Below are 24412 nucleotides of genomic sequence, written 5' to 3' on the forward strand. Positions count from 1 at the left end.
CAGAGGTACAGGGATGTAAAATAGCCTGGCAGGTTCAGGGAACAGCAAGCTGCTCATTCTGACCAGAGCTTAGGAGGCAGGGGAAGGAATAAGAGCTAAGAGTAAACAAGCAGGCCAGGCCCAGGTCTTGAAGGGACGTTATGTGCTAGATCAGGAACTTGGAAATTTTCACCTCTAGGAAATAATGAGAAGCCCCTAAATATTACTAGCAGGAGATGATATGTTCAAAGTATGTCTCAAAGTCACTTCAGTATGTGGAAAATAGGAAGGTAGGCATTAAGAACTTTCCTACTGGAGCCCAAGAATTGAACAGAGGCCCCTGGTTCTGAAGCATCATTCTAACCTATAGGAGCACAATGATGTTTGAGGAAGCAGTCTGCCCAGACGCCTCTTTTGCATCCCTTTGCTGGTGGTAACCTATTTCCCTGAGGAAGCAGAGAACAAACAAGGCACTCACTTGCTTCTCACTCAGTTTCCCTGGAGGGACACAGTAGGACAGCCACTCACCCCTTACTACATGAGGAGACCCTTGTTCTGGAGGATCACCTGCTCTCCAAAGCTTGTGAGAGGCCACACCCCCAACTACTGGCTTTAGTTAGTCCTCCTGACCCTGGCTGCTTTCCTCCCTTTTTCCCTTCTTCCCTCTCTCTCCTTCCTCCTTGACACTGTGCTGGGGCTTGACAGCAATGAATCCCTGGGACCACCAGGAAAGAAGGCTAGTGCTTAAAGGGCCTACCTCCCACACAGTCTGCCAAGATCTCTGCATTTAATCTCAGCCTAGAAATCTATTTTATGGCAGAAGCAAGTTTGGGAGGAGAGAGAAACTTATGTGCAGTGCTAACCAAGGGATTCTATGTGTTTCTCTGCTCGGAATTTGATTTGCTTATGTATGTGGACAGACTCTCCAAATTTTTCTCCCATGTTATTTAAATAAAGCCACTTCTACACCCTGCCTACTCTACCCGCAAGGCATCAGATGAGAGAAACAAGGTGTGTGTGTTGGGGGCATGCCATTTTCTTTATATGATTCATAGAGATCACTGGCTTCAAGGCCCCTCCTGTCCTGTTGTTTCTGTCCTGGGCCTGGGCTTTGGGTCTGATAAGACTGGTCAAGAGTGATGTGGACAGAGAGGCTTGGCCTGGCCACCGTGGCTGCTGCCTCTTCACCCCAGCATTGTAGCAGGACCAGTTTTATGGAGAGGAATGTAACAACTCCTTTGTTTTGGTCCTGCTAGAAAAAATAGTCTTTGTTCCAATGATTTACAGATTCTCTCTGCTGTCTCTTTTAATGAATTTAGATGTCTAGACACCTATTTTTGCCCCTCTGTTGAGGATATCTTGTCTCTGACAAGAAAATGAGAAAAGCAAAACAAGAATTCTTAGGCATTAAGAATTTGCCTCAGTGAGATTTAACTGTTTGTACACACATCTGTGCTACTTTATACTCCACTCACCCTACCACACTGACACAACTGGTTGGACCTTAGGTTTAACAGACCAGCTCACAACACTTGCTGAAAGAGGCTGCCCCTGACCCACCCTGCCCCTGCTGTCTGTACTGTTGTGCCAAGAGGCTGGTGAATTCCATAGGGTGCTGGCCAAAATACCCAGTCAGCTATTCTTACATATCCAAAGATGGTGTCCCCTGAGGACCTTGAAGGCCCTGGCCTGAGTAGGCCCAAGGCCCTGATAGGGTAGGTATAGGCCCCCTGGAGCTGGGTTTAGGAACCAAAGCTCATTCATTCATTCCCCTAATACTTTCTAAGCACCTGTTGTTCACCATGCACTGTGCTAGGCACCATGCCAGATATTAGGAATATAGCAGTAAATAAAAGGGACATAGCCCCTGTCCCTACAGAGTTTAAAGCCTTAAGACTGTTGAAAACTGGGGATTCACACCTGTCTTTCTTTGCCTAAACAGGTGTTCATATGTGTGGAGCCAGGCAGGGCTATGTGCGTGGTTCTGTCTTTTGGTCCATGGCAGACATAGGGCTGGGGTCCTGAGGACAAACGTATTTAGAAACTTGCCAGCGGGCATTCTGAGAAAAAAAAAATGCAGAGCTTTCTAAAACCACTGATGAAATTCCTCCTAAATAAGGGGGAAATTCAGGATCACTCTTAGATCTTAGCAAAATCAGCAGGATTCAGAGTATAAGTAGGTAAAACAACTTGACCATTTTCTGTTTTGTTTCCTTGAAGGTACATGATTTCTAGAGAGCTGAAAATTTTATGATAATACACCATGGTTGTATCTATGATTGACAGGTAGACACACCCATACATACTTGCCTACTTAGGCAAGAAACTGCGACAGAACCTTTTTCTAGCTTATTGTTGTTATTTAGTATCATAGTTATGGTATTGTCAGGGAAAGAACTGTTCCCATATAAGTGAACTTTGCAGATGACCAAAATTACCTTTAAAACATGATATGTGTTTAACATGAACTATTTGTGATCATATTTTAAATATTATAGTTTCCTGGGGCACCTGGTGGCTCAGTCGGTTAAGTGTCCAACTTTAGCTCAGGTCATGATCTCACAGTTCATGAGTTCAAGCCCCACATCAGGCTCTGCACTGACAGCTCAGAATCCAGAACCTGCTTTGGATTCTGTATCTCCCTCTCTCTCTGCCCCTCCCCAGCTTGCACTCTGTTCTTGTCTCTCTCTCTCTCAAAAATAAACATTAAAAAATGTTTTAGACAAGGGGCACCTGGGTGACTCAGTCAGTTGAGCGTCCAACTTCGGCTCAGGTCATGATCTCACGGCTCATGAGTTCAAGCCCTGCGTCAGGCTCTGTGCTAAGCTAACAGCTCGGAGCCTGGAGCCTGCTTCCGATTCTGTTTCTCCCTCTGTCTCTGCCCTAACCCACTCGCATTCTGTCTCTGTCTCTCTCAAAAATAAATAAACATTAAAAAAATTTTTTTTTATTTTTTTAGACAATATTAGTTTCCTTCCTTCTTAAACTTAAATTATACTTAATACGTTATATGTTTTCTTAAAATAAATATCTACTATAGTGTTAGGCACATGAGGATTACCATGTGTGTGGAAGCAAATATTTAAAGTGTAGAGTACTAAGTAAAGGTAATGGGTGATAATTAATAAGATACTTTACTACCATATGGTAATGTTCTCAAAACCAATTGAAAAGAGTAGGGATATTTAGTCTTCTACTGAGTGGTTCTAGGCAACTTTTTGAAATTTCATTTCTGCTCAAAATAATTTTAATTCCCACCTCTTCACTTATTAGTGTCAGCTGATGCTTCTTCCTGTTGTCAGTGTCCCTAACTCCAGAAGTCTCCTAATTTGCTGACTCCAACTATCCTAGGCCGGAAAACCACTTTTATTAGACTCGCTTCTGAAACGTGAATTGGTAGACTGAACTGGAGCTTGTAGAACTTTCTTGTGAGTGATTGACACGGATTTCGTGGAAAGACCGGGTACTCTTGAAGGCAGGGATGTCTGACTTGTCACTACCCCATTCCAGGTGCCTTGTACCGCACTTGGCCAGAGTAGATGCTCAGTAAACATTTGATGAATAGACTAATTTGTCTGCTCAGAGGCCTGCTTGCTCACTTCCTGGTTCTGGGCTGAATTCCAGGTAGTCACAGTTGCAGGAAAGGGGCCCTCTGGGTGAGGTGAGGCCAGCTATTTTCCATTTGTACAACAGGATGGACTCTCCACAGGCCTTCCTAGCCACTCTCCTTGGATCCTGTAAAATACACACAGCAGCTATCCTTTTACAGATGTGAAATCTACACACTCTCCCTAGGCCCACTGCGTTTCTAGACCAGACTTACGACTACTCAGTACCCCACCTCCACTTTCCTCTTTTTCTGTTTTAAATTTAAGTGTTGGGAAAGACCGTTCAGCTTATACCAAGGATTAACATTGTAAGTATATTATACACGATAGCATTTGTTTCAGAAGTATAAGACCAGCTTTGCAGGCACTCAAAACTCAGAAGACAGCCGGCTGTAAGGCCGTCACAAGCCAGTGCTCGCTGTACGGCCACACGTCCCAGCAGTCCGCTCCCGAGAGTCTGGCTCTCCCGCCAACCCTCCTCTCTTTCAGATTCTTATGTCTGATGATTTGAGGCAAACCCTTGGCACCACCCAGCACTGTCAAGAACTGGCTATTCGATACCTTGCCAAGCAGAATATAGGTTTTTGAAGAAAGGTCTTTTGTGTTGGTTTAATCTGTGTATGTTGGTTGGTTTAGTCTGTGCAGAATGGCAATGTGTCATCCTCATCTTCATGTGGGCTGGCAGAGGTGTGCGAGAAGCTGGCTGGCAGCCAGCCATGGGAATGAACTCAGGCCCGGCGACAGAAAGCCTCTGTACCCAGGAAGGGACGGACTCAGTCTGATAGCCCTGGATGGGTCTGGGAGGTGAGAAGCCAGGACTCAGTCATAGGAGTTTTCCATTCCCAGCTCCACCAATGACTGGTTGGGGGACCTGGGGCAAGTCTCTTGAACTTTCTGAATGTTGGATTTCTTTTTATAAAAGATTATCATCATCCCTGTCTGCCCACTTTCAGAGAGCGTTTAGAGACTCAGATGATGTAGGTAGAGAGGCTTTATAAACTACTGAGCACTGTGTCTGCCGGTGACCGGCTTTATGTTGTGGTGGGTGTTGCTGAGGTTCTAGCAATGCAGTGTCCTACAAGACTTTGGATTTCTTCACACCAAATGAGACACCACTTAATACTCACAAAGGGAGGATCTTTTCCAGACCTGTCCTTATAACCAGGCTAAGGAGCCCTGAATTGGTGCTTAGGACCCTGAGGTCCCCAAGCCTAACTTCCTTCTAGGGTAGAAGACAAACAAAGTTCATTATTTAGGGGTGTCTTGATAGGCAGTTGGGGCTGCAATAACAAAGTACCATAGACTGAGTGGCTTATAAACAAGACAAATTTGTTTCTCAGAGTTCTGAAGTCTGCGAGTGTAAAATCAGGATGCCAGTCTGCCTGGGTTCTGGGGAGGGCACCCTCCCAGGTTGCAGACTGACAGCTTCTTGTATTCTCACATGGCAGAAAGAGCCCTGAGGGCTCCCTGAGGTCTCATTTATAAGGCACTAATCCCATTCATGAGATCTCTGTCCTCATCCTAATCACCTCCCAAGGGCCCCACCTCCTGATGCCATCACATTGGGAGTTAGGGTTTCAATGTATGAATGGAGGAGGGACACAAACCTTCATTCTGTGAGAAGGGACTAGATATGCAGACGTAAGGCAACATGATGTGAAGATCATTGCAACCTCCAAGTTAGTAAATGGCATCTGTATCTAATAAGAGATGTGGTATGATTCTTCCCCAAGGCAAGTCACAGATGAATTTGTGAAGTAGGAAGCCTCTGACATTTTGATTAATTCTTTCCGTAATTCTTATGTGCCCAGCACTTGCCCAGCACTCTGGGAGCGCAATGGAGCACTAGATAGTAAAAGACACAGTTTCTGCCCTTTGGGAACCCGGAATTAAGCTACACAACTCCGATTGTGATAGCTGCTGCCACGTTTTTGGGGTTGAAAAGAAAAGGCTGTCTCTGGCTGTGCTGCCTGGGCAGACTTCCTGGGCTTAAGGATTTCCTTAAGTGCTTCGAGGGAAGCTCATCCTGGATCTGAATCAGGAACCCACAACACAAGCCTATTAGCTTTAGCCCTTCCTGTTCTGCTTTTAGATTGATGAGTCTAGCACAACAGCCTCAAGACACACACGCAGTAAGCTAAGCCTCTCTTTCTCTGTACCACTTACCAGTGTTTCTTGGACTGTGCTTATGCTGGGATTTTCTTTTCAGAGCTGTCAAAATGTACTTCCTACCCCACCACCACAAGATCCTGGCTGGCATCCCCAGCTCTGTTTGCATATCTCTTTCCTGTGCAAGCAGGGCCAGGGAGGGGCCGCAGAAATGGCTTCCCTGGGTAGCATGAAGCTTATTGGTGAGTCCCAGCCAGAATGCAGGGCCTGCTGCTCTCCGACCCCCATTCTGATGAGGGTGGGATGATGGAAAGCATTCATTAGGCCTCATGCCAGGAGGGGACTTCTGGTCCTACTAGTATATGGAAGGCAGATCCAACAGGAGAAGACTTGGAGCAGCAGAACTGGTGAACTAACCAAACACTCATTAATAATGTTTTTCACGTTGTGGTCACAGACTCTGTCTCATTTGCTCCTCACCTAAACCCTGAAGGCTGCCATCTATCTCTTTTTTCTTTTCTTTTATTCCAGTGTAGTTAGCATAGAGTGTTATATTAGTTTCAGATGTACAATATAGCAATTCAACATTCTATACTCTGTGCTCATCATAAGTGTACTCCCCACCACCTGTTTCACCCATCCCCCCCCCCCCCCCCATTTCCCTGCTGGTAACCATCACTTTGTTCTCTATAGTTAAGAGTATGTTTTTGGGGGGCACCTGGGTGGCTCAGTCGGTTAAGCGTCTGACTTCGGCTCAGGTCATGATCTCACAGTTCGAAGGTTCGAGCCCCATGTCAGGCTCTGTGCTGACAGCCTGGAGCCTGTTTTGGATTCCGTGTCTCCCTCTCTCTCTCTCTGCCCCTCCCCTGTTCACGCTCTGTCTCTGTCTCAAGAATAAATAAACCTTTAAAAAGAAAAAAGAGTATGTTTTTGGTTTGTCTTTTTTTTTCTTTGTTCATTTGTTTTCTTTCTTAAATTCCATGAACGAGTGTAATCATATGGTATTTGTCTTTCTCTGACTTCTTTCACTTAGCATAATATACTCTAGCTCCATCCACATTGTTGCAAACGGCAAGATGGCTGAGTAATATTCCATCACATATGTATGCCTCTTCTTTATCTATTTATCTATCAAAGGACACTTGGGTTGTTTCCATAATTTGACTATTGTAAATAATGCTGCAGTAAACATAGGGGTGCATGCATCTTTTCGAATTAGTGTTTTTATATTCTTTGGGTAAATACCCACTCGTGGAATTACTGGATCATATGGTAATTCTGTTTTTAATTTTTTGAGGAACCTCCATGCTGTTTGCCAGAGTGGCCTCACCAGTTTGCATTCCCACCAGCAGTGCAAGAGGGTTCCCCTTTCTCCACATCCTCTCCAAACTTGTTTCTTGTGATTTGGTGTGTGTGTGTGTGTGTGTGTGTGTGTGTGTGTGTTGTTGTTGTTGTTTTTATTTTAAAGGGAGCATGCATGAGCAGGGGAGGGGGTAGAAGGAGAAAGAGAATCTTAAGCAGGCTCCACACTCAGCACAGAGCCCAGTGCAGGGCTCTATCCAATGACCCTAGGATCATGAGCCAAAACCAAGAGTCAGAAGTTTAACCAACTGAGCTACCCAAGCACCCCTCTTATGTTTTTTATTTCAGCCATTCTGACAGGTGTGAGGTTCTATCTCACTGTGGGTTTGATTTGCATTTCCCTGATGTTGTGTGATGATGAGCATCTTTTCATTGTCTGTTGGCCATCTGGATGCCTTCTTTGAGGATATATCTGTTCATGTCTTCTTCCCATTTTTTAATTCAGTTATTTGTTTTTTGGGTATTTGTATAAGTTCTTTATACATTTTGGATACTAAACCCTTATATCATTTACAAATATCTTCTCCCACTCAGTAGGTTGTCTTATAGTTTTGTTGATTGTTTCCTTTGCTGTGCAGAATTATCTATCCCTATTTTATGGAAAGGACCCTGAGGCTCAAATTAGTTAGCTAACCAGAGCCAGAATTAGAGCCCAGGGCTACCTAATAGCAAGCATCCTTGAGCCTGTAGATTCGTGGCTTATGGCCACTGAGAGACAAATGACCCATCTGAAATATACATGGTTAGAGAGGGCAGTCTTTCTAGTGAAACATTATTCTGACCAGGGGCAATGAGAAATCAGAGCTGTGCTATAGACTGAGTCATATCCCCCCAAAATTCATATTTTGTACCCTAACCCTCAGTGTGACTGTACTTGGAGATTGGGCTGTTAGAAACTACTTATGATTAAATGAAGTCAAAAGGGTGGGGTCTTAATGAGATAGGATTGGTGGCCTTATAAGACTAGGAAGACAGATCTCTCCTTCCATGCATACTCGCCAAAGAAAGGACAGATGGAGGTGTCAGTCTGCAAACCAGGAAGAGAGCTTTCATCAACCCTGCTGACACCCTGATCTTAGACTTTCAGGCTCTAGAATTGTGAGAAAATAAACTTCTCTTGTTTCAACCACCCAGTTAGGACAGCCTGAACAGAGTAAAAACAGGCTGGTATTCAATCTGGGAGCTTCTCACCACCTAAAATTCTTCCACCGATCTAGCCCTGAAAGTCCAACTCACCTTCTCAGTGTAGCCTTCCACATTTACCTAAGAAGTAATCTCTTCCTCCCATGGGGCCCCCTAATACTTTATCCTTGACTGTCTGATGACCCAGTCTCCTTTGTATCAATTGTCATTGGTGTACATACCTCATCTCCCTGAGAGCTAAAGCATGGATTTTCTTCGTGTTCCTATAGCACCTGGCACAGGAGGCACTCGGTAAGTGTCCAGTGAATTTAGAGCTCTTTCTTGGCGCGCTCGCTCGCGCTCTCTCTCTCTCTCACACACACACACACACACACACACACACACACACACACACACACAGTGAACCAAGTTATAATTCACCTATATTTACTACTTTGTAGAAAGCACAAGGGGGCCAGAGGTCAGCAGATGAAAGAATCAGTCCATTTGTCTGCTCCAGATTCTTTGTAAAAAAAAAAAAAAAAATTTTTTTTGGTTGGGGGTAGGTGCACCTCGGTATCTCAGTCAGTTAAGCATCCAGCTCTTGATTTTGGCTCAGGTCATGATCTCACCGGTTTGTGGGTTCAAGCCCCACATCAGGCTCTGCACTGACAGTGCAAAGCCTGCTTGGGATTCTTTCTCTCTCCCTCTCTCTTAACACTAGTATTCAGATTCTCCTGACCTTCCACTAGGTTATAGCACACGTTGGCAGCATGTAACTTTCTTTCTTTTAAAGCCCCTTCTTCCCACAGCTGTCAGTAGTTCCAAAAAGAAGAGGGAATAGGGGTCCCTCACCTCCCCAAGCTCCCCCCCAATCCCTTGTCAATGATAGTTAAGAAAAAGGTGGTGAATACCAGGCATTGGATAAAAGATGCCCTTCTTCATTGACTCTGGAATTATGCCCACTGGCCTCTGCTGAAGAGAAGGGGCCTGTGCTGCCCATGGTCCTCTCTCCAGAGAATGATTAAGAATGGATCCAAGAAGGCTTTGAAGTACTCTCCCTTATGTTCTAGTATAGTCAAATAGTTTCTGTATGATTTATCTTAAATTCAAAATGTAGGAAGCTGGGGGTGCCTGGGTGGCTCAGTCGGTTAAGATCCGATTCTTAATTTCGGGTCAGATCATGATCTCACAGTTTATGGGAATCAAGCCCCGCTTCAGGCTCTGTGCTGACAGTGCAGAGACTGCTTGGCATCCTCTCTCTCTCCCTCCCTCTCTCTGCCCCTCCCCCACTCACACTCTCTCTCAAAATAAATAATTTAAAAAACATCAAAACATAGGAATCTAATTTTGAGTGAGAAGGAATGTATTTAAAGAGCCAACACCCGTGGTCATGTTCTCATTCTTTATTTGGGTACTGGCAACACAGGTATATTCACTTTGTAAAAATTGAGCTATTCACTTTAGAGGTGTGTGAGTGTGTGTGTGTGTGTGTGTGTGTGTGTGTGTGTGTGTGTGTGTGTTATACTTCACTGAAAAGTTCACTTTTCTAAAAAATTCTCCACCTTGAAAACTAGGAAAATTGAACAATTTTCCCAGGGTCACACAGCTAGTGAATGCCTGGAGTAAAGGCAAGAACTCAGATCTCCTAGCTCTTTAGTTAGTACCTATTTTAAAAGTGCACCTAAGAGTAAGTGGAAAGTTCAATTTCAGTTTCTTTTAATCTGAATGTTGCCAGAAATTCCCTTGGTTTTCTTAGAGCCCTGCTCTGCATCTAAAAGTTGACATATTTGAGGTACGCCTGGGTAGCTCATTTGGCTGAGCAACCTACTTCAGCTCAGGTCATGGTCTCATGGTTCATGGGTTTGAGCCCTGCTTCAACAGCTGACAGCTCAGAGCCTGGAGCCTACTTTGGATTCTGTGTCTCCCTGTCTCTCTGCCCCTCCCCTGCTCATTCTCTCTCTCTCTCTCTCTCTCTCTCTCTCTCTCTCTTACTCAAAAATAAATTAATGTAAAAAAAATTTTTTTTAAGTTGACATATTTGAAAGAGGGTTTTCTCATTATTATGGAGCCATACCAGCTCCCTACATGCTGTCTAACTGGTGGCTGTGGCCACCAGTGAAATTTACAGCCAAGCCACTCCTTTCTCCTGGTGCATGGGTCTGGAAAGGGGCTCTGTGGGAAGCCCCTATATGTTTGTGTTGGCCTGTGTGCCCTGAAAGGGCAGGTGGCCTGGCCAGGCTCAGAGTGGTACTCACCTTAGACCTTATCAGCAGCCCTTTGTCTGGACAAAGGTGACAGACCAGCAGTTATTGATTTAGTTACAGCTCCATCAGGAGGGCATAGAGAGAGAAAACATCATTATAAATCTGAGATTTTCTTTAGCTATTTCCATTTCATTCATTCAGCAAGACTTTCATGTTCCATGATGACTCTGTCGACTTTAGAAAGCTTGAGCAGTTCATGGGGACGTTTGACCACCCTAAGGCCTAGGAGTCAGTGACTGGATGAGATAAAATTGAGCCTTGCCCTCATCCCCCAATCTGTCAAAAGCCTTTCAGTCAACTCTCTCCTGGTGCCCAAGGCTCTGAGTGTCAAGGTCATGATGCATCCCAGCCTTGCTTCCCTGCCCATGTGGGAAGTGCTTGGCCTAATTCAGCTGACCATTCAGCAGTGCTCATTGACATCGGAAACACCACCCCTCTGTACCAAAAGCCCACCTGAATTACCCAGAAGTGGTCTCGCCCACCAAGTCTCAGTGCTATAGGTTGGCCCCCTCCTGGACTTCCTAATCCTGTCTCCCCACAATGTCTGAAATGTGGTCCAAGGGACAGTGCCGACGAGATGTCCCACTCTGGCTCACAGCCAAGCCAGGGGGTGTGGCTTTTACCACCCTGGGTGGACCCCTTCCCTATAACCTGAATAAGTTCTATCATGGGTGGTCCTGTGGGTAGAACACCCTGCCCAAGGTAACCAGACCTCCTACATCCATTTGTGTCTTCCGTAGTCCAGGGACTTAAAAGTAGTGGCCTCTGGCAGGTCATTCACTACACTGCTGGTGACCTCTGTAAACTCACTTCTTCAACAGGCAACTGATAGTCAGCTCTGTTCCTCGAGGGGACTGACAGGCCCCCCAAGGGGCTTGCTTTCACTCCAATGAGGGTCAGGAGTCCAGATGGAGTAAGTTCTGGTTAAGTTTGCATGTTCTGTGCTCCTTTTACCAGGAACCAGGAGCTGTCATCTTTGAGTTAACATTGTGCCTGTGCCAGCCAGACTGGCCAATTTAATATCTTTTCAATTAGTGAATCTTCCAATAATAGCATTTTAACAATGAAGTTCCAAAGAAAAAACTTCTTCTTCATTTTTGTCCAAAGGGGGAAAAGAAACGTGTAATAATGGTATTATAAATTCTAAAGTGGTGATCATTTGGCTGTGCTACAAAATTTGTTGCTAATAATTAAAATAAAGATTTAAGTAAATGCTTTATCAATAAAATAGACGATAGGACATATTTTTCTCAGCCGGTGTCAGGAAAGGCAGCACACAGCCATGTGCTGAATTGTCACACTGAGTCTTTAAAATTCCTGCTGGATTTGAAGGTATTAACAAGTCCCTATCAACATTCTCTAAGGGTTTTTGATGTCATTTTAGCTATTGAACTAAAATATGTGAACTATTACCTTGTTGATTTTGTCCTTAAACCAAACTGCATTATCATCTGAGAGTATGTTCTTAAAGTATTGTTAAAAGTACTTTGAAAACTTGTAAATCCCTGTAATTTATGTTTCTCCTGCCTCTGCTGTTTCATTCTGTCCTTCTGGTTTTAATTTGAATGCAGTCTTGTCTGGGTGTGTACCTGTAAAATTATGTTTTTCCAAGTACAATTTACAGTCCTGACCTTAGATTCTTACAGTGTCCCCAGCGTTCTCTGAGCTTCCTCTTATACCAAGAAGTGGGCTTCGGGTCCTTCAGTTCTTTCATATTAGAATCATCTAATCAAGGTTACTTGAAACAGATCCGATTTTGACATTTCTTAGTTTATCATGTAGGCCCAGGGAGTAAATTAGGAGGGCTTCCCTGCAAGCCCATTAATTGCATTGCCCCATTCCTTAAAACATATACACTTGTAAACCTAGACTGCCTCAAGACAAGAGTCTCATTTATCTAAACAGTTCTCCTTTTAGACTCAATGGCACTGATGGAAACACAGATAAGGAGTGTGGATCAGAGGAAGGATCTTTTGGAGCCTGTGCTTGCTGAAACTGTTCCTACTCCCCTTACAGTCCCCTTTTCTTTCCAAGGGCCTGTCTGCATATACAGAACAGTCAGTATATCCCCGGAGCTTGGTTAGGGGAAGACCGCAGCAGGCAGTGCAGTGGGAGAGGGCATCTTTCTTCTGAGGGGGCTCTTTGCAGGTTTCAAGGAATAGGACTTCTCTGTTTTAAGGGGAGGATGGAGGGCGGGCGCTTTGTTAAAGCAGAGTCTGTATGTTGAATCCTCTCCCGCCTGGCAGCGGAGCCCTTCATCGTGGACTAGAAATGGCCGCAGAACTTTTGGAATCGTTTCCTTAAGTTGGGAAATGAGATTTCTTTACTTTCTTTACTTTCTGTTCCTTTAAGAACAAATATCACTTAGGAGTCTTTTTTTTTTTTTTTCCTCCTTACACTCCTTCAGTGTGTTCTCCATAGTTCTTACAGACACTGTTGGGAGTGGAGGAGAAAGGGGCAGGCAGAGCTTTTTGGCCGTTGACCTAGGTTTCCTCTTCTGTTTCAGGTCATCGTACAGTCTGGCCGCCACCCCACGGTGCTGCAGAAACTCTGCCAGTTGCCCTTCCAGTACTTCAGTGACCCACGACTGATCAAAGTGCTGTTCCCCTCACTTATCGCTGCTTGTTACAACAACCGCCAGAACAAGATCATTCTGGAGCAGGAGATGAGCTGTGTTTTACTGGCCACATTCATTCAGGTACCTTCTGTGTTATGCCTGATTCTCTGACTTTGAGTGGAAGCTAATGCAATTGCAAAGTTAAAGTGAACCAGCTATTTATTCTTGCCATCCTCAATGTCTTTAAAATTTTTCGCGTTTTTATGTGCTTGAAAATTAATTTCTAAAATATTAGGATAGTAAAACTAGGGTTGAATGGTGTAAACTTCAACGTGGAGGACTTCAAGAAAAGGGTATTTTTCCAGTTGTTGAAATGGTACACCCACACCAAGGAAACATTTTAAAAACGTTGCCAGACTTCTTTAAGGCTTTTAACATTTACATTCACCTTGCCTTTAGTGCAGCTACAGGGAATAGATAAGGATTGCTGAAGAAGGATCAGTTAAAACTTCAGTTGATTTGTAAGTTTTAAAATAAGTATGATTCATACACACACGTGTGTGTAATAAAAACCTGCTTATATTGCTTTTTTAAAAATCTAACAATTGTAAGTATGGCCTTATATTTTTCTGATGTGGTTAAAATTCTGTAGGACTAGAATCAGAATTAGTGCTGTAGCAAAATAAAGCAGTATTTTCACATCTAAATTAACTGCGTCAACTGACAATAGAAACTCAAGTTGGCTATTCTTTAACATTTGCTAATAGCTAATCCTGCAACTTTTTTTCTGTCATTGTAGATCATTCATTGCTGAAAATCTTCCATTTTCCTTGAAATGTTCTATAAAACCAACGTTTTTTTGTTCCATGATGTACGTGTGATTAAAAGACAATGTTTTCTGTTAATAACAATGAAACAGAAAGCAGAGCTCTGTAGCAGTATTCTTCTTTATTCTGGCAAATATACATGCATCTTTGTTGAAAGGATGTGATAGTGCCCAGCTGGTTGGGATGGCTAAAGAGTCCAGCTTTCTTCACCTTAGACAGCAGTTAGTGGTTTATGTTTTTTAAACTATCCTCTATTAGACCATCAGTTAACAAATACAACTAGATCAATTGTGTTTAGAAATGTTTACTTTCAGCTTAGTTGTTCCAATTGAGTCTGGGTTCTGTTTTCTGAAAATTTTTTCAAAGATCTGCAGATCCACAGGTAGGGTATGGATTTCAAAACAAAAATCTTATGGTTAAATTAAAACCTTAATAAAATCTTACATAACCATCATAGCAACATTTAAGATTTTGCATATATTCTTAAAGGCTTAGGATTAAAATTTAAATAGAAAATACTTGGGCACCTGGGTGGCTTAGTCGGTTAAACAGCCCACTCTTAGTTTGGGCTCAGGTCATGATCTCACAATTTGTGAGATCGAGTCCTGGGTCAGGCTCTGTGCTGAAGGCACAGAACCTGCTTGGGGTTCTCTGTTTCCCTCTCTCTCTGCTCCTCCCCTGCACCCTCTCTTAAAATAAAAAAATAAACTTAAAATAATAACAATAATAATAATAATTTAAAAATACACTATAGAGTATTTTAAGACTGATCTTAAAATTCAGTCTTGTATTCAGGAGGTAATTTCTGAGTGCCTCTGGTGTTCTGGGCACTGTTCTAGGCACTAGGAATACACCAATGAATAAAACAGATAAAAATTCCTGCCTTTATAGATCTTTCATTAAAGTGGGGGGAATCAAACAGAAAAGTAAAACAAATAGCATGTCAGGTGGTGTTAAGTACTATGGAGAAAAATAAGGCTGGGAAGGGGGATGGGCTGCCAGGGAGGGGGATGTGATGTGCAATTTTTTTATGACATGAGCAGAGAGGCCCCACCAAGACAGTGATAGTTGAGCAAAGACAGTTTTGCATCTGTATGAACTTAGTCCCTCACATTTTCAACCACTTGGAAAACAGTTTATGAAAATACAAATGATTTCAGAATCTAAAGTAAAAAATTTTTACTTATTTTCATCTGGTATTGATCTTAAAGCCTTCTAACTTTTCTCTGTGCTATTTAACACACATTTAAATGGAATTTAATGTAAATGTAACAAATTGAACATACATTTGGACATACACATTTTGTAAATGTTACAGAAATTTCTTATTTGAGATAGCATGTTAGATTAGTGAAATTAAATCAGATTTTCTTTTCTATAAATAATTATGCTCAAAGGAGTGAATATATAGTGGATTTTAGTGTATAATGTGGTTCTTTGAGGTCTGCATGTGTTAGGTTATTAATAGTCACTAGAAAATGATACTAAAAATAGGAGCTGGTAGTTTGTCATAGGTCTCTGAAAATTTACATAAAAGTGAAATTACTAGGCTTTTTTAGCTGCAGAATATGTAAGGGCTTTTAGAGTTATGCTTTTTTAAAAAATGTTAAAAATCTATCAATATTTTAAGAGCAAGTTTGGCTAAAGCATTCAGTTTGCTGAAATAAAGTTGTAGTTTCTGGCCCCTGATGATCTGTACCAAGATTTGAGTCATCGCTATTTGATTTAAATTGAGAACCTGAACACCAATTTCTTAAGCTTTTATATTTGGGCTCCAAAGTATTCATGCAAAAATAGTTGTCTTTAGACTTCAGAATCACATTTAAAACTGCCGTCAGAGAAATTCTCTGTTCATAGCACTGGTATAAAAACACTTTTCTTGTCTCACACAGGATTTTGTACAGACTTCAGGTCAGGCAGATAACCAGCTTTATCAGCCCAAAGGTACGTCCTATTGAAATGAAATGTCATATGTTTGTTAGCTGAATGGACATGTTTCTTACTCCACCCTCTGGAACTATTACAGAAATCATTTTATTACATCACCCTAAAACATTTGAGATTTGGATACCAATTATAATTCAATGAGTAAAGAAACTGATTTTGTCATCAAGCATTAATGCATCAGAATATACAGAGAAATTTTGAAAATAAAAGCACAAAACATCTTTACGTAATTTATATTCACCTCATACAAGATATAACAAATAGTGAATAATTGCTAAAGAGCCACTTTGTAATACAGGAGACAATCAGGTCATTAATATTGGCCTACATTACTCACATAAATGCTAAAATCACATAGATTTGGTTTCCTGTCTGTGTTCAGAATAAAATTATGAATGATAATACCCCATATTTCCCCCCTTAAATTCAAGTACTCGGATATTTTTATTGAAAATAAAAACTGTAAAATTGTTTTACTTGGAGAAAAAAGAACATCAGATTAGTAAGAGTTCAGAGGCCAAATGATTTACAAGCATTTTTTTTCCTGTAGTGTTCCTGCTGAGGTGCTTCCTATGATCAGAGCTGGAGATGTAGAATATTAAGGACATTTTTACTTTTTAAAAATATTCTGCTACACACACTGTAATTGAGAAGTACAAATGGCTCTTTGTCTGGCTGTTGTGACAGCACCTTTGATTAATGAGGCCCTAATACAGATTTTTCCCCAATTCTTCCATTAGTTTGATACTCCTTAAAGTGGACAGAGGCCCACTCCCAACAGGACCCTCTAGGTGACCCACCAAGTAGCCCCTACTTGGAGGGGTGGTGAGTCACCTTGTCACCTTGGACAGTCTCTCTTTCTCTCCCTCGCCTCTCTCTCTCTCTCCCTCCCTCTCTCTCTCCCTCCCTCCCTCTCTCTCTCTCTCTTTCTCTCTCTCTCTCTCTCTCTCTCTCACACACACACACACACACACACACACACACACGTACACCAATTATCTATAGTGGGCAAATGTTGAAAAGTACATAGAAAAGAATATAAAGCTGTACCAGTATCATGAAGAAAAGGTCAGGTTTTATTGGTTCAGACACTCAGAGAAGTAAACAGAAAGGTATGTTCCTTTTCAGAAGTTCAAATCAACATCATAGTACCATTTGTCTAAGCCAGAATTAGTGTGCAAGTTCAGGACTGCCCTGACTCAGTCACAGCCTTTTTTTTTTTAAGTTATTGGAGGCTGCAGTGAGTGAAATCAGTATAATTTGTTACTATTTCTTAAAACAGTGTTTTAAATTTTGAATATATGAAAATGCCTTGAAAAATCTAATGTATTTTTAATTGTACAGCAACTTTTTTGCCCATAAGAAGTACAGACATTCTTTCTTCTTCCTTTCTCCTGACTGTAAGGATGAGTCACCATTTGCTACATATCTGGCAGACATAGTCCCAAGAGCTGCCTCAGCTCGGTGGGTTGAGGCCTGTGAGAGTTTCAACCTTCTTTCTTTTCCAAGGACCCATCTTCTTGACATCCACACTTTCCCCAATTCCAGTATGCTTAATCCGTAAAACAGCAAATGGAGAACTGTTCTCTGCATTTCTCAGAGTCATTATATTGGTGACAGCTCTTAATATGCTTACTTGGTTTTAAAAAAAAAGTGAGGGCACCTAGATGTTTCAGCGGGTTGAGCACCGACTTCAGCTCAGGTCATGATCTCACTGTGAGTTGGAGCCCCGCGTCAGAATTGCTGCTTTCATCATAGAGCCTACTTTGGATCTTCTGTCTCCCTCTCTCTCTGCCCCTTCCCTGCTTAGTTTCTTCCTCTCTCTTAAAAATAAATAAACATTTTTTTAAAAAGAAATTTTCTTGGGGCGCCTGGGTGGCGCAGTCGGTTAAGCGTCCGGCTTCAGCCAGGTCACGATCTCGCGGTCCATGAGTTCGAGCCCCGCGTCGGGCTCTGGGCTGATGGCTCAGAGCCTGGAGCCTGTTTCCGATTCTGTGTCTCCCTCTCTCTCTGCCCCTCCCCCGTTCATGCTCTGTCTCTCTCTGTCCCAAAAATAAATAAACGTTGAAAAAAAATTTTTTTTAAAAAAAAGAAATTTTCTTTAAAAAATAATTCAAAAAGTTAAAAAAATGATTCCATACTAGACATCTGTTCTCCTTTTGCTTAGTTTAAGTCCCCAGAAATGTTTCAAGGCATTTTAGTTCATTGCCCAGGTAAACCTCTACATTCTAAGTGTAAAGCAGCTCCTGGTAGCACCACATTCTTATTGCTAAAGGAGAATTCTGATTTTCAAACACTGGCTGCTTAATCACTACCCAGCTAGGAGGTTGTTTTCTTTGCCTACATCGATAACCAGTAAAGTTCTCACTCATTCCCTTCGCTTTGTTAGATGACTTGAATGCCAGATTTGAGCATTTTTTAAAGTCATATTTAAATTAAAATATTTTAAATTAGGCTATTTTAGGCGACAAATGTCGTTTATATACAGATATATCATTTCGAGGCTAACTTAAGGATGGAAGAGATGACTGTCATTTTATTTGGATCACCATACTTATTTCCCCCTATTTTCTTACTCTGGAGTCCAAAAACAGGTTTTTTTGTAATGTTTTACATAGGGATTAATGTCTGAATATGTTAGAAGCACAAAATAAATTGTGATTAAAATATGTATATTTTGTGCTGTAGGTAGATAAAAATAGATCAGTTACCTTCTTTATATAAACTTGTATCGTGGTTTATTTGAAGTGCATGTCTCCATTTTGTAGTCAGATATCAAAATAATTTTAATTTCTTAAACTTCAAAGAATTTATTATCTTTTTTTCTTCTCAGGAAAATCCCTTGGTTCCCAAGACTATCTTGAGCTGGCTAACAGATTTCCTCAGGAGGCCTGGGAAGAAGCTCGACAGTTTTTTTTAAAAAAAGAGAAAAAATAAATGATTTGGTTAGTTCTGTATTTGAGTGCCCTTGTTAATATTTTAAACTGTTCAAACAAATGTTCTAACTGTTCCTTAAGAAGCTCATTTTCACATGTTTATACTCTCCCCCTGCATTGTAGATATGGTATATACTTTGCACTATTTATAATGACTGTAGATACTTTAATGTTCTTTCTAATTCTGGAAGTTGAGTTTATTTCACTTATGCACAATATTTTGGAGTTCGGTTACCTACATCCTATGATAATATATACTTTGCATTTGTAATATGGGTGAAATTAGACATAAAATTAGCAAGTCTGTTTTGTTCTTGTAATAAAATAACTTATTCTGTTTGCAGTGGTGACTTTTCTTATTAAGACAATACCAATTTGAAAGAAAAATGTTAACTCCAACTCTGGGAGTATTTTAATTAAAGACTTAAAATTAACCTCTAAATTTCCCTTTTTAAGGTTTGGAGTAAAGATGTTTGGAACACTTGGCTATTCTAATTACATAATAGGTTTGGGGGCTATTTGAAATGAATTTAGGACATTGTATCCATTGGTCCGCCTCACCTTTCCTAGCGAACAGGACTTTCCTAGCAGACAGGACTGAGAACCATTGCTGAACTGAAAGTATTCTCCAGAATAAAAATTATCGATTCAAAAAGATCAGCCATAGTGAATCACCTTGACGCATTTCCTCAAATAATTGTGAAATGAAGCAACTCTGAAGTAACCATAAAACAAGGCCAGAAGGGCTCTGAATAAAAGTTTTAAACTCCGATGCCCCGCTCACAGTTGAACGTGAGAAGGGTCTGCCTGGGAGACGTAGACCTTTTCATATCTCGTTCCCAGCGTTTCACCACCTTAAGCCGACGGCCAGTGCTAAGCCGCTCACTGAATGACATCTGTAATAATTTCTGTCCGATAAGGATCAAACATTACCGTGAAGAAAAGATCTGGTTGGAAAAAAAAAAAGTGGCCTGAATATGTGTCAGAGTCAAAGCTATAGGAAGGTAGGCGGGGCGGGACCAGAAAATAACAAAAGTTTCGGCTTTTTTAATGTTCACAACACTCCTTTTTAGAGCCTCACAAAGCTGCTGAGCTATGTGTTTTTACTTCTTTGCAAATCGAAAGAAAATGAAGAGGTCCCCAAAATTAAAAAAAAAAAAATAAAGACGGAAACCACGGCGAACGCGTCCCTGTGCCCTCTGTGCTCCCGCGGGCGCGGGTCCCGGGCGTCTTCCCCACGTCGGGCCGCAGGGGCCGCTGCGGGGCTGGGGCCGCGACCCCGCGGGTCCTGCCCGGGCTCCAGGGCGGGGGGGCCGCCGGCCCCAAAGCCAGCGGGACCCGCTCTCGGGAAACCCCTCCCGCCAGGGCTCGGGCGGCGATCCGGCGCCGGACCCGGGACGCCGCGGCGGCGCGCACACAATGCCGCGAGCCGGGCGGTGCACCGCTCTCCGAAGGCCGAGGGGCTGGGCCCTAGCTCCCGCACGCCCCCTCCGAGACTGCGGCCGGGGCTCCTCCGCGGCCCGAGGCGGGGGAAGGGGCGGGGCGGGGCGGAGGAGCAGGCAGGTGTCCGCGGCCGGCTCCATCGGCGACCAGCAGTCGCCCGCCCGGGAGCCCCAACCTGGAGAGGAGTTCCCGAATGCCTCTCGCCCAGCGCGTCTTGGGGCGTGAACGCAGAATCCTTGTAGCTGAAAGGAATAATCAAATATTTATAAGATTTCCTGCAAGATGCTTCACAATAGAATATACTTCTTATCTGGTCGGAAATTTGCCAGAAAGCCATAAATAATTGAAACAGCTGTGATTAACCTCTCAGAAACCATACCAGAATTCGCAATTAAACATTTAATTGAATGGTGTCGTTTGCCCCCCTCGTCCGGGAGGGGGGGGGGGGGGGGTCGCCTGATTGAGATGAATCCCGGCTCCGCCCGGGTAGGGAGGTTTCGAGAATCGGGCCTTGCAACTCCTCGGTGACTCCCGACCTTCACGGTCTCTGTGCGTCTCGAGTTTAAGGCGCCTTCCGCCCGGCCAGAATGATTGAAGTTCTGACTCCCCTGGGTTTTACGATTAACAAACTCGCCGGGGACTGGGAGGGTGCGGCGCGCAAGTGAGTTCCAATTTGCGGGGACGAGTGCCACCCACTTGTGGCGGGGGCCGCATCCCGGGTCTCCCGAGCTCAGGGGCCACAAGTGGATCAGGCTGGGCCCAGGCGAAAGGCTTATGCTGGGTCCAGCCTGTGAAGCTGACGGTGCGAATGGGCGCGGCTGGGGCAAAAAAGCAACAACTTCATTCGGGCGTCGGAGCCCAGAATTTGAGCCAAATAGGAAAAAGCTGCCCGAAGCCCGGCAGCAGCGACATTTGAGCGCCCAGCGCTGTTACCCAACTGAATTTCCTGCTCCGGGCGGCAGCTCGCCTTCTGGGGAGCTCGACACCCTGGATGCCCAACAGGATGTCGAAGCCACAGCTTCCTGCCGAAATTCCGGAGCCTCTCCCTGGCTCCAGGCACTCGGGGCCTCTGTGACCCCGGACCCTGAACCTCGCCCCCGTTGCGCCTAGGTGGGAGCCTCACCTCCCGGCCCAGCCTTTCCTTCCTTCCCCAGCGCAGCTGGGAAAACCACTTGGGTCATTTCTTCCAGAGCTTCTTGCCACCTTTCTAAATTCTTAGGTGTCGATAATCTGAAAAGGGATTACTCCTCACCATCCCTATTCTTCCACTTCTCTCTCCCAGTTCCCACGCCCCCAACCCAGAGGTTCTCCCGCCTTCCGCATTCAAACCACCCCCTTAAATACCCTGTTTGCCAACCGGGAGATTCTCAGCCTTCCTAAACTCCTGCCCCTCCGTTCATTCCCTCACTCACTCTCCCGCCAGCTGCTGACTTTGAGGAGGTGCCCTGATCACCTAGAAGTCCTGCCTTTCTGGCCCAATTGCTGCGGGGCCCCAAACTTGCTTTATAAATTGAGCCAACCCCAAATCCCCACACAAATCCACATCTGGATCCCAGTGAGTATTTTCTTGTGCCCTTTTCCTCTGCTATTGCTATTCTCAGTCTAACTCCGTTTATCTGCATCGTCCATGCACAGTCTCTCTCAACAAGGTGCTAGTCTGTAATTGGTCACACAATCCTCATTATTGCACTGAATCCCAGTATCTTGAGGAAAGTTTACCTTTACATCAATCAGACCCGTATTTAAAAGCCTCTAATCTTCCCTACATCAGCTTAATAAACTCTGAATTTCCTGCTTGGAACTTCTCTTCAAATAGTTTATTATTCATTCATTGTTTCTTCTCTCCAGCATGCTATTCAGCTAATTCTCTTGCTCTCTCTGGTGACCACTTCTATGGGAAAACACAGCTAACTAAAATGTGTGGCAATGTAGGTCCTCCCCCAGGCAGCAGTGGCAGAATTAACATTTTCTAGAGAACAATCTTAGACAACGTCTCATTTAAACACAATATTTGCAGCTCTGAGCTTTAAGCCATTCCACATTCAAAATTGAAAGGCTGATTTCTGTTCCACAACCCATTAAATATTAAAGTTCGTTGGGAATACTGCCACAGGGACTCTGAATTTCCCAGAATTGTGCAGCCTTTCAATATGTATTAAATTTTGTGGTATAATGGCCATAAACTTTTCCATCTCTGGGAATCCCTCTCCTGCCTCAATTACATAGGGCTATCCAAATTATTAGATAAATCTTCTGGAAAAAATATTCTAAAGTGAATCTAGTTAAATAACTAACTCCCATTTTCCACCTATGGCCCCTTTTTATTGAACTTTTTACTACACAATTGGGCATCTCACTCTGAAAGTTCAGTAAGCATAAAATACAACATTTGTAATTGTTACAGGTAATTTAATTTACAAGGAAATCCCGACTGTATTACTGAGCATGTTTAAAGATGACCTGGGAACCAGTAAAACTGATATTTATTAATGTAACCAACCATAGATCTGACACCACACCAGAGACCATTGTAATAAGGCTTCAAAGTCAAAGCTTTTCCGTGGAAATGATGCACCTTTTTGGGTGGCCAGCAACCAACTACAGAAGAGTGTATATTTTACATAGTAATACATACAGATTCAGGCATCCTAATAAATGGTAATCACTTTTATCTGGGTAATGTCCCAATATTCAAAATCTGACACACTCACAGAGTTTACCGTACTTAGGCAGATGTTTCCGTTTGTAGCATTTGCAGTCTTTCAGGGCGCCTGGGTGGCTCAGTTGGTTAAGCATCTGACTCTTGGTTTCGGCTCAGGTCATGATCTCACGGTTTGTGGATTCGAGCCCTGCGAGCCCTGCGTTGGGAGCTGGCAGAGCCTGCTTGGGATTCTCTCTCTCCCTCTCTTGCTGCCCCTCCCCCACTCGTGCTGTCTCTCTCTCAAAATAAATAAATTTTTAAAAATTAAAAAACTACTGCAGTCTTTCAAAAGCAAAAATTCAGAGCTAATTAACAACAAACATTAATGAAATTCTTTACTCAAGAACCTGTTACTTCCGTTTTTAAAGTGACAAAACCTAATATTCTGGATTAATCAAAAGTTTTCCAAAGTAAGATTTCTTGGAAGTTTAGCCTGCTATCCAATGGCCAGCCAGTAGGTAAGAGAAAATAATCTATATTTCTGTTTGGGAAGGAATGGTCTAACTTAAGGGAGCAAAGCCTCAAAGAATCTAACCCTGATTATTAAAACCGTTTCTAGGCACTTGAGAGGTAAACCTGGTCCTCATTAACCCTATGTATCTCCTCCCTTATCTCTTAAGTCTGCAGCACCATTTCCTAAATCCCGAAGAAAGGGAATGTTCTCTTCAAATTTTGTGCCAGCATCACCTTGACTTTGAGGAAGTAAAATATAAAATTGGCTTGAGTTTCCCACCTCCCATTTTCTTTCAATAATTGACAGCTAGTCTTCCAGTTTTCCATTTCTAATGGGGGAGGGGGAGGTGACGGAATCCTGCCCTCAGCTCTGCTGAAAAACCTACAGTGGCCTCTGGCCATCCAAGCAGCCCACAGTTTTAACAGAAGGCACCTACTCTTCTATCCAGAGACCACAGCTGCCGCTCAGACACATTTTCCCTTACCAGACTCTACCCGAGATATCCCCTATTCACGGCATTGCTCTTTCAAAACAAATCCTGGACAAAGAAGGATATGCTTGGGGTCATTTATCTCGAGGGACGAGAAAACGGAAACCCAATGCCAGAGATTCTTCAAGAGTAGTGGATTGACTGGTAGGGTGGCAGTTTCCTGAGTCCACCAAGTGAGGCCTGGTCAGAGGAAAAGAACTGTCCCAGGCTGCCAAAGGGTTAAATATTTGTTAAGGGTAAAACCTGAGCCTCCTGTTTTTTGTGCTTGCCCGGGGGCCTACTGGAGATTCAGTATCTCTCGGTTATTTCCTGCGATCACTAAAGCCAGTTTTCAAGAAAACAAGTCGCAGGGGTTTGAAATGTCACACCAAGTGACCTGGGCACGGCATATCCAGGGGCCATTCCCAGCCCCCTCCCACCCGGGCTATCCCCCGCCTCCTGCATTTCGGGTCTGGAAAGAAAATAAACCAAGGACACGCCAGACTGGTTCTGGGTGGACTTATTTTCCCGGGCAGCCACGATCCTAGCGGGGGCTTGTTGTGGCTCCTTCAGTGTATCGCTTGCAGGTGATGCCAAACGAAGATAAGGAGCCGCCGCCCGGCCTTCTCCT

At 43.3% G+C, this 24412-nt stretch overlaps 1 protein-coding gene across 1 annotated transcript in view; it reads left to right on the forward strand.

The window, feature by feature from the left end:
- SCAPER (S-phase cyclin A associated protein in the ER) overlaps positions 1 to 19057 on the forward strand; it is a 512156-nt gene extending 493099 nt beyond the window's left edge. The window contains exons 31-33 of the mRNA XM_040492187.1: positions 12954 to 13145; positions 15724 to 15775; positions 18612 to 19057. Coding sequence (XP_040348121.1) covers positions 12954 to 13145; positions 15724 to 15775; positions 18612 to 18715 — 348 coding nt within the window. The 3' untranslated portion in view covers positions 18716 to 19057. The remainder of the gene's footprint in view (positions 1 to 12953; positions 13146 to 15723; positions 15776 to 18611) is intronic.
- Positions 19058 to 24412: the final 5355 nt, after the last annotated feature.

The sequence above is a fragment of the Herpailurus yagouaroundi genome, unplaced genomic scaffold (assembly GCF_014898765.1).
Source record: "Herpailurus yagouaroundi ecotype Mexico unplaced genomic scaffold, PumYag 184, whole genome shotgun sequence".
NCBI lineage: Eukaryota > Metazoa > Chordata > Mammalia > Carnivora > Felidae > Herpailurus > Herpailurus yagouaroundi.